The sequence below is a fragment of the Scylla paramamosain genome, chromosome 17 (assembly GCF_035594125.1).
Source record: "Scylla paramamosain isolate STU-SP2022 chromosome 17, ASM3559412v1, whole genome shotgun sequence".
Classification (NCBI taxonomy): Eukaryota; Metazoa; Arthropoda; class Malacostraca; order Decapoda; family Portunidae; genus Scylla; species Scylla paramamosain.
This window is the reverse complement of record NC_087167.1, coordinates 10,467,501-10,477,444: the sequence shown is the minus strand read 5'-3', so window position 1 is coordinate 10,477,444 and position 9,944 is coordinate 10,467,501. Positions and strand designations below refer to the sequence as shown.

Below are 9,944 nucleotides of genomic sequence, written 5' to 3'. Positions count from 1 at the left end.
TGCTCCACGATCTTCCTCTTTTACAACATATAAATATAAAAACCGCTTCACTCTTTTCATGCACGTAGCTTCAGTAATATGAGACAGAAAGTGTTTATGTTATTTTTGCAAACATTATGATATTACATTAAATAAATATGTCAAGGTTAGTCACAAAATCTTTTATAAAAAGTAAGGATTTCCCATTAGTCCACTTTAATTACTTTGCATTCATATTGTTTTTTCATTTTTTTTTCTTCATGATTCAAGTCTCATTGTTAAATTCCATCTGAAAATTAGAGATACTTTATTATCCTCCTGACATTTCCCTTCCTTTCATCATCCACCGTGACTTACTGCTTCTGCATTCCCTTTATTAACTCATGCTCCTTTGCTACTCATTCTCTCTCATAACGAGTCCTCTGTTTCTTTAGGTCATGTATCCCGTTATTTGAAATCGGTAAAAGGCCTCCGGTATAACTACGGGCCGGGGTTCCCTTCTTTTCTGCTTCACTCTGCGCCGTGACTCCCTCCCCTGCGGCGCCGGGAGCGACAGCATGCTTGGTGTGTTTGCTCACCACTCGCCGGTTTAATATTTCCTGTCTTACTGAAAGTTAAAACTGAATGCCTTCAAGTTCACCATTAACTTTCATTGCTCCTTCTCTTCCTGTTTTCCTGTCCTTTTTTACTTCTTATTCTTATTTCCACTACCGATATTATTATTAATATCATTATCTGCTGCAATGGAAATTATAACCAGTTTTAAAGCAAGTATTTATTGTTCTTCCTGCTCCTCTGAGCTGCCTTCTACGACCCTTTCTTCTTCTTTTTCTTTTTCATCTTCTTGCTATTATTATCATTATTATTATTATTATTATTATTATTATTATTATTATTATTATTATTATTATTATTATTATCATTATTATTATTAGTCGTAGTCGTAGTAGTAGTAGTAGTAGTAGTAGTAGTAGTAGTAGTAGTAGTAGTAGTAAGAGTAGTAGTAGATGTTGTTGTTGTTTTTGTTGTTGCTGTTGTTGTTGTTGTTGTTGTTGTTGTTGTTGTTGTTGTTGTTGTTGTTGTTGTTGTAGCAGTAGTAGTAGTAGTAGTAGTAGTAGTAGTAGCAACAGTAGTAGTAGTAGTAGTAGTAGTAGTAGTAGCAACAGTAGTAGTAGCAGTAGTCGTAGTAGCAGTAACGGAAGCAGGAGTATTTTCAACCTCGTCCTCTTAACAACATCATTTCTTTTCCTTTCCTTCTGCATTCCCACCTCATTCTTGTCATAATCTTCATTCTCATCGCTATCTTCATTTACTTCTCGACTGGTCTTCCCTTCCAAGTTTCCTCCTCCTCCTCCTCCTCCTCCTCCTCCTCCTCCTCCTCCTCCTCCTCCTCCTTAACACTACCAACAGGATGCTTTCGTGATAATCAAGGAAGGTGTTGGGAAAATTTAGCATTTCCCCCTCCCTCCTTACGTCCTCTTTCCTCCCTTCCCTCCCTGTCTCCTTCCCTCTCTTCCATCCTTTCATTCCTTTCTTTAATGCTTTGTTTCCTTCATTTTCCTATTTTTGTTCTTCCTGAGTGTGTGTATATGTGCTATTTCAAAACCCCTCTTGGCTCCAGCTACCTTTCCCCTCCTTTATTACTTCGTCCCCCTCCTCTTCACCTTGTGTGTCTTTCCCTCCTCCTTCCCTTTTCCTTCCCCCGTCCTCTCCAACTTAATCTTCACACCAAGACCAACACGTCCCATAATTTACTTCCCTTTGTTGTTTACCGACCATGAGGCGTGCGAGAGAGAGAGAGAGAGAGAGAGAGAGAGAGAGAGAGAGAGAGAGAGAGAGAGAGAGAGAGAGAGAGAGACAGTATAATGAACTGGACATGAAATACCTTAGTTAAAAACAATCGTGAAAGCAAAAACAATATAGTGTTAACAAAATCTGCAGCGTTCGTCCTTCTTTAGTTCTCTGAGGAAAGCAAATGTTTGACCGAAGGCGCACGCAAATAGCGCGTCATTTGTTACATCCTTTAACATCTGCACTCACGTCCCTCCTCCTCTCTCTCTCTCTCTCTCTCTCTCTCTCTCTCTCTCTCTCTCTCTCTCTCTCTCTCTCTCTCTCTCTCTCTCTCTCATTAGAAAAGTGCACACGCGCGGCCAACCCAAACACTGTCTCCCTCACACTTTTTCTTGCTCTTTATGGACATAACTTGACTCTACAACATGAGACTTTTTTTTTCCTTTTCATTTAGCCGAGTTACTTTTCTCCCCCTTTTCTTTTGAACGACGTTGGTTCCCGACAATGTTAAGGTGTGGTAATTAGCGGGGTGCCTAAGGGTTCTTCTATTATTTTTTTTCTCTCTCTCTTCTTTGTCCCCTAAGTTGGCAGGTGACGTAAATTAATGTTGTGGTCTTGTCCTCAGCTGTGCGGCTACTGGGGCCTGGGACCCTTCGTGTGCGACGTGTACGTGGCCATGGACGTGGTGTGCTCCACTTCGTCCATCTTCAACTTGGTGGCCATCAGCATAGACAGGTGCGTCGCTCTTCCTCATCCTCTCTTCCTCTCCCTGCCTATTCACGGCTTGGTGCATTTCATCCACATGTATCCTACATCTCCCAACCTACCGAGGGTCTTATTCTCAAAGCCTCAGTCTTCCTACTCCCTCTGTATCTGCCGCCGCCCTTACGCACCCGCTCACCCAGCCGAACAGCTCACACCCGTTCTTCCCCCAGAGAAGCCAACTGGAAAAGATAAACGCTCCGCTAGGAAAGGACTGGCGGTCACTGTTCCCAGTTGCTTCATACTCACAGAAAACATTTAGTAAAACATGTTAGACTTAATGGGACGTCTACACTTTACGATGCCTCATTAAACAAGGTCATGATTTGTGAATGGCTTTTCCTCTCTTCTTTTTAATGCGAAAGAAATGGTTAGGTGGAAGATAATGCACGTCACTGCTGTCTGGATGGCTGCGAGGGTGGCGCCACTTGCCCCTTTGCACCCGTCATTAACCTTACAGAGTGCCGGGCAGGACGACCCAGAGGAGCCCGAAGCGTCCGCCCCACACAGGTCCTGCCGGCACGCCCCGAGGAGGGAGGCTCATTCTGGCGGTCTCATGAGGCTTCACGGCTCGCTAATCGACCCCAGTCCACCTGCGCTCTCTCTCTCTCTCTCTCTCTCTCTCTCTCTCTCTCTCTCTCTCTCTCTCTCCATTACTAGCCGTGCCGTTCATTGCATCAGTTCAGTGGCCCTCCTGAAGGCAATTATTTGATTTCCCTCAGTGCCTTCTCTAGCTCTTCTTCTTCTTCTTCTTCTTCTTCTTCTTCTTCTTCTTCTTCTTCTTCTTCTTCTTCTTCTAATTTTCCTCTTATTCCTCTACCACCACACCTCTCCTATCCCACTCCTCCTCCTCCTCCTCGTCCTCCTCCTCCTCCTCCATCTTCTACTCGCTATCCCCCTTACCCTCCACCACTCTCCTCCTCCTCCTCCTGCCTACCCTTCCCCCTCCTAATCCACCACCACCGCCACCACCACTACCACTTCCCCCCTCTACCCGCCGACCGTCGCATCAGTTGCCCTCCCAAAGCAATTATCTCACATTCCTCAGTGCCTGCAACAGCTGGCTGCTCGTGCTGCTTAAAGCAAGAGTTACTTCAAACACAAGAATTACGTTTTACCTCATTAATGTCAAGTGACTTCTCGGTAATTCCAGAAAGAAGGTGCATTAAAGCTATCAACATTTTCTCTTCTTTCTCCTTCTTGCCATGAAATTCCTTTAGTACCTCTCCTCTCCCGATAATAATATGTAGCAGATGAATCAAGCTAAACGAGGCGATAAATAAAGATAATTTCGCATCAGTCACATTCATGTCAAGTTCACTCGAAGAATTATGCGAGCCACGACCTCATTAACACTCATAATTAACAGTGTGTTGCCTGCATTAAACGTGCGCCTGTGTATTAAGAGGAAATTGTAAGGCGGTGGTGGGTGAGCGTCAGGATGGGTGAGTGTCGAGCTGGGTGGGTGGGTGGATGCCAGCGTTGGGTGGAGGGTGAGTGTGCAGGCGTGTTTCCTTCTTTCATCTTTCTTCTTAACTGGTTTCAGGTTTCGTGCAAGATACTATTGACAATTTTCTTCTTTTCTTTTCCTTATACCTGTCTCTTGTTTATTTCAATCTACCGCGTGTTTGTCTTGTGCTATTTTTTAACTAGTTTTTTTTTTATAGTTTTTTTTCTTATTTCCCGTCATTATTCATCATCATCATCATCATCATCATTTCTTCTTCTTCTTCTTCTTCTTCTTCTTTTTGCTCTTCCTCCTCCTCCTCCTCCTCCTCCTCCTCCTCCTCCTCCTCTCCAGATAATATACTCTTCAGCAGTGGAATGCAGGAAAGACAAGGCGGTGGCGTACAATTAAACACCAACCTCTAGTGCGGAAATTAATTAGTAACAATAGACGTAACAAGCGTGCAACTAATAAAGAAAAGGTTATATGAATTAATAATACTTCCACCCCACTTACAAACCACTGAGCCAGCCATCTCACTCACGATTAAATTATAAACAAACCACGAATATCGGTAATTATTTCTGGGGAACTCTAAATTACCGCTAAGTGAGAGAGGTAAATCTTTATATTGACCCTCTGATCACGTTCCTCAGAATACCTTACAAGAGAGCGCCCCGTGTCACCATCTTGATATACCGATATGAGGGTCTGATGTCTCACATGTTTTGTCAGCAAACGACGTAATATTAGTAAACAACTGAGCATCGTATTCATCGTATTATAACTTTCAACATCGAAATGGCAACGGATAAAGTAAATGTTAGCAAAGAAAAATTTCCAAATTACCGTCTGGCACACTTTAATAAACAAGAGAACTTCTTAGCAACACAAATTGGAACGAAATTCAAACAGCTCATATAAATTTCTCTTGGAAAATGCTTACAGACATACTAAACTCAGCTGTTAAATTATACGTTCCTCTCCGAGCCAGACGTTCAGTTAAGAATACTAAACCAGAATGTTGGAGCAGTCAAATAAGAAACAGCCTTTTATGAAATAAGTGCTCACCGCAAACATTCACTAATGCAAGACCAGAGAGAGAGAGAGAGAGAGAGAGAGAGAGAGAGAGAGAGAGAGAGAGAGAGAGAGAGAGAGAGAGAGAGAGAGAGAGTTATAACGGGAAATAAGAACGCTCAGGTTAAGCATTGAGTAAATGGCGCTCATTTCTAGAATTGACAAAATTTTAGAAAAATTTGAAAAACACAAACATAATCAGAAAATATGTGAAAAGTCCTCCGTACGTCGTTTTATTCACTTGGATGCAACGTAAAATTTTGGTTCCCGCATTATGAAAACAAATATTGTTCCGCTAGAGGAAGTGGAAATGAAAGCAATAAAGTGCATCGTAGAGTGAAAAGAAAATTATTCCCATATTGCAAAATAAATCATACGAAGAGCAAATACACAGTTTACATTCATCTCATCTACTGAGACACACGACACTACTGCAGTGATTATGAATAGTATTAGATCAGAGGAGAAATTAAGATTCTCTCTCTCTCTCTCTCTCTCTCTCTCTCTCTCTCTCTCTCTCTCTCTCTCTCTCTCTCTCTCTCTCTCTCTCTCTCTCTCTCTCTCTCTCTCTCTCTCTCTCTCTTTCTGTGTGTGTGTGTGTGTGTGTGTGTGTGTGTGTGTGTGTGTGTGTGTGTGTGTGTGTGTATGTCTACTTCTCATGTCACCCGTCGCGTTGTCTTCCTGCTGTCTTGTAGATTAAAATTAATATAGTATACTTGTTCCTACTGCACGTATTCTTGTAAGAACTGACAGGGTTGTTCATTTTTACTACTTCTTTTGAGTTTCTACCCATTCCACTTTAATTTTTTTCCTCTTCTCCTCCTCCCGTCACTTACGTAACTACCATTTGATACCCAGAGGCTGCTAAAATACTAAAACACCACAGAAAATTACCGTCATTTCCAGGCTCACAATCCCCATCCTTCTCCCTCAGGTACATCGCAGTGACGCAGCCCATCGCCTACTCCCAGTCCAAGAATAACAGACGCATCGTCTTCACCATCGCCATTATCTGGGTGGTGTCGACGGCCATTGGAATCCCGCTGTTCTTCGTCAACCAGTGGAATGCGTCCAAGAGATCCGCAGAACCAGAGCCGGAGTGCGCTTTCCTCAATGCAGACTTCATCATCTACTCCTCCATATCCTCCTTCTACATTCCCTGCATCGCTATGATCTACCTCTACTGCAGGATATTCAAGGTGGGTTATGCTTTTTTTATGCAAGAGAGTTACTGGCCAAGAGCAGCAAAATCCTGAAGAAAAAAAAAAGGGGTCCAGTTTCCAAAAGACTACAAAAGATATACTTATCCCATTCACTTGTTTTTTTCTTCATTCTCTTATAGTTTGTGTGTGTGTGTGTGTGTGTGTGTGTGTGTGTGTGTGTGTGTGTGTGTTGTATGAGAGAGAGAGAGAGAGAGAGAGAGAGAGAGAGAGAGAGAGAGAGAGAGAGAGAGAGAGAGAGAGAGAGAGAGAGAGAGAGAGAGATAATTAAGTATGAAATAACAGCGTTGAAATGTAAGCCTTTTATTTCAGCCCTAAACCAATAGTACTTCATCAATATCCAACACCAAAGCAACAGGGATTGGGCAGCACACGTCAATGTGATTAAACTGGTTATCCGAAACATCATTTGCAAGATCCCAAATTGTCAATCAAAAACGTAACAGCAAAGCTTCAGATCTGGAAAAAAAAAAGAAAATTAAACATGTGGAAAAATAGGAAACACAAGTGATAACTATACCAAGTTAATAACTGACACTTAAAAATGCGTCACAGCCTCCTGGGTTACGTTACTTAAAAAAAAAAATTACTACATCTTTTATTTGAAGGCAGGCGAATGACACAGAGTCAAGAGGGAAACTGAATGAAGGCAAGACAAAGGAAAATGCTGAGTTTGCTGAGAAAAGATAAAACATTGAAGAAAAATCAGTGTAAAACAAAATAAGTCATTGTAACACAGTTGTCAGTGTTGAAGATGATGAAACAACAAAACGGAGTTAATAAAGGAAAGGAACGAAAAACTGATTATTAATAAGGTAAAGTAAGAGAGAGAGAGAGAGAGAGAGAGAGAGAGAGAGAGAGAGAGAGAGAGAGAGAGAGAGAGAGAGATTCTTCCTAACACACACACCTGTCATCCACCACTCAACCAACCGGTCAATCAGCGTCAGTCAGCTAGTCAATCAATTTAAATCAATTCACTCCCGTCAGTAGATAATGACAACAACAGTAACGATATCCCAAGTACAATTTCACAGACAAAGAAATGACCACCATAGATGTGAGATATGTGACACTACATTATAATGATACAAAAGTGCATCAAAATAATGAATTAATAGTGAATAAATTATAAGCAGTCTTCCGCAATAACAATATTGTCATAAACATTACCACAGGACATTTTTTTCATTTTTTTTTTCAATTATCATTTTCTCAGTTACGTTTGCAGAACTGTCCTTCACCGTTGCCGCTTTGTCTGGCAGCACGCCCCACGTGAGCGAACCACAAGCACCAACCATTCTGCCTTTCCCTCAGCAGCTGGTGCCTGATAAGAGCAACCACTTCTCGTAGCCATCTCACGGGCACGTGGCCTACGGCTGGCTACGTTGTGAAAGTATTCGGCAACAAAGTTATCTCGAGTGTCATTGTTCCTGTGAAAATTTACAGCATTTTCTCTGGACCTGTCTAACCACCAGTGCTGTCGATAAGCTCACAACCACAGCTTTCAGGAACAAATTATACAAGTACTTTAAGTCCAGTCCCTAAGATACTTTGCATATCATTGCAAAATTTTAGTTATCTGTGTGACTTTATGATTTTTTTTTATTTACTTTCTTTTAGCACCGTTTATTGTGCTCGGGTAGTTGTTGCATTAGCGACAGTTCTTACGTAGTTCTTATAAACATTTCCACCCAACTTTTCCATGCTGCTTGTTATTTCTTCTTTTCCCGCCAGTCACAGTTAAAAGGAGCAGAAGATGGGGAAGAATTTTCATCTTTTCTCTACTAAGTTTCTTACTTCAAATTACACAGTGTAGCTTAACGGAAGCAGCCTTGTAAAGAACAGATTAAATTTTGTTGCTGCATGTTTTTCCTTCTCGTTCCTCTCTCCACGGAAGACAGGAAGAACTGCTGGTCATCTCCCAGAACAAATCACCGCCCAACACATCTCATCCGCTAATTTTTCCTCCAAATAACCTCCGCCACTACTGCACGACAAATGACGATCGACTTATTAGTTTTATTGACGGTAAAGGAAGCCGTCCTCCTATTCCCTTCACTGGCGTATCCGGTGTTATCTCTCTCTCTCTCTCTCTCTCTCTCTCTCTCTCTCTCTCTCTCTCTCTCTCTCTCTCTTTCTGGGTTTTTCATTCCTTTCCCTCCCTCATCAGGCCATTTCCCTCGTTAAATTGTGTCCTCCTTCTCCGTCTGCTTTTTCTTCTCTTCTTTCTTCTCCCCAGAATTCTTTCCGCTTTCCTGTCCACAGTCTTACGAAAAGTGTAGACTTACATGAGGCCGAAGGATGATGAAGCAGTAAACTCGTTATAAACTTACAATTACAGGTATTTTGTCTCTCTCTTTTCTCCTCCTCCTCCTCCTCCTCCTCCTCCTCCTCCTCCTCCTCCTTTAATAGAATTGTAAATGTCTGGAACTCTCTCCCAGCACATATTGTCGATAGTAACACAATAGAAACTTTTAAACAAAGGTTGGACAATCACCTCGCAGCAACCCCTCATATAACGTACTTTGCGCCTACATAAAATGTTTTTTTTTTTTTTTTTTTTTTTTTTTTTTTTTTAGTTAGTTAGTGTAGTGAATAGTATAATTTCTCTTTCATCCTTTCCTATCACATCTTAGCCTTTCCTCCTCCCTATACTCTCCTGTTTTTCCTTCCTTGATCTCTAGTGTCCTCCATCCTCTAACCCTTAGAATCTGTAGTGGTAGTGGTAGAATAGACACACAGACAGCCTCGTTAGGCCCAGTAGGGCTGTTGCTGTCTGTTCTTTCCTTTGTATTCCTTTGTATTCCTCCTCCATCATCACCACCGTCACCACCACCACTTCCACCACCACCAACTTGGATCTCTTTTAGAAATTTACCTATTGTTTACACACACACACACACACACACACACACACACACACACACACACACAGTCCATCCCTTTCTCCCTTCCTCTTACATAAATTCCCAGTATACACATCTTTTTCTCTCCTTTCTCACCCTATTCCTTCTCTTTTTCTTCTTTTCCCCTTCAACTTCTGAATCTCCTTGTTATATCGCATCTTTATGTGTATTACACGTAATCGCCTTCTCTTTGCACTCTACCGTTTACTCCCTCTTTACATTCCCCTCCCTTCTGTTACCGCCGAGTGGAGATGAAAGAAGAGAAAAACTGATGCGCGAAAAGTGTATGACCATTTTTTTTTTTTTATACGTAATGTAAGTAATGACGAACGAGGTTAAAAGTAGATGCGATTTTAAAACAAGAGAATAATTTTCACGTATTCCATGATGACGAGATGAAAGAGAAAAAAGGTCCAAGTTCTTCTGTTAAACGTGCTCGCAAAATTACGAAAATAAGATGACTCGAATGAGGAAAGCCGATCAAGAGCCTTACGGTCAAAAATCGTCAAACACATAGAAAGAATAACATTTGAGTGCATAGTTATCCGGTTTTAGTTGCTGATTTATGATACAATTATAAGAGGACTTGTGTGCTGCGTATATACATCAATTTAAATAATCGCATACATTGTTATTTGATGAGAAAGAATATTACGACCTCGACTTAATCTTGTTAAAATATTTAGTTATGTAGGAACACACACATATACTCTCTCTCTCTCTCTCTCTCTCTCTCTCTCTCTCTCTCTCTCTCTCTCTCTC

The 9,944-nt window shown here is 41.5% G+C and overlaps 1 protein-coding gene across 1 annotated transcript in view; it reads left to right on the top strand.

Annotated features, from left to right (window-relative positions):
- Nucleotides 1-2,342: 2,342 nt before the first annotated feature.
- The window catches only part of LOC135108461 (dopamine D2-like receptor), an 18,966-nt gene continuing 11,364 nt past the window's right edge, over nt 2,343-9,944 (top strand). Inside the window, exons 1-2 of the mRNA XM_064019502.1 lie at nt 2,343-2,505; nt 5,991-6,255. Of these exons, the coding sequence (XP_063875572.1) occupies nt 2,375-2,505; nt 5,991-6,255 (396 nt within the window). The 5' untranslated portion in view covers nt 2,343-2,374. The remainder of the gene's footprint in view (nt 2,506-5,990; nt 6,256-9,944) is intronic.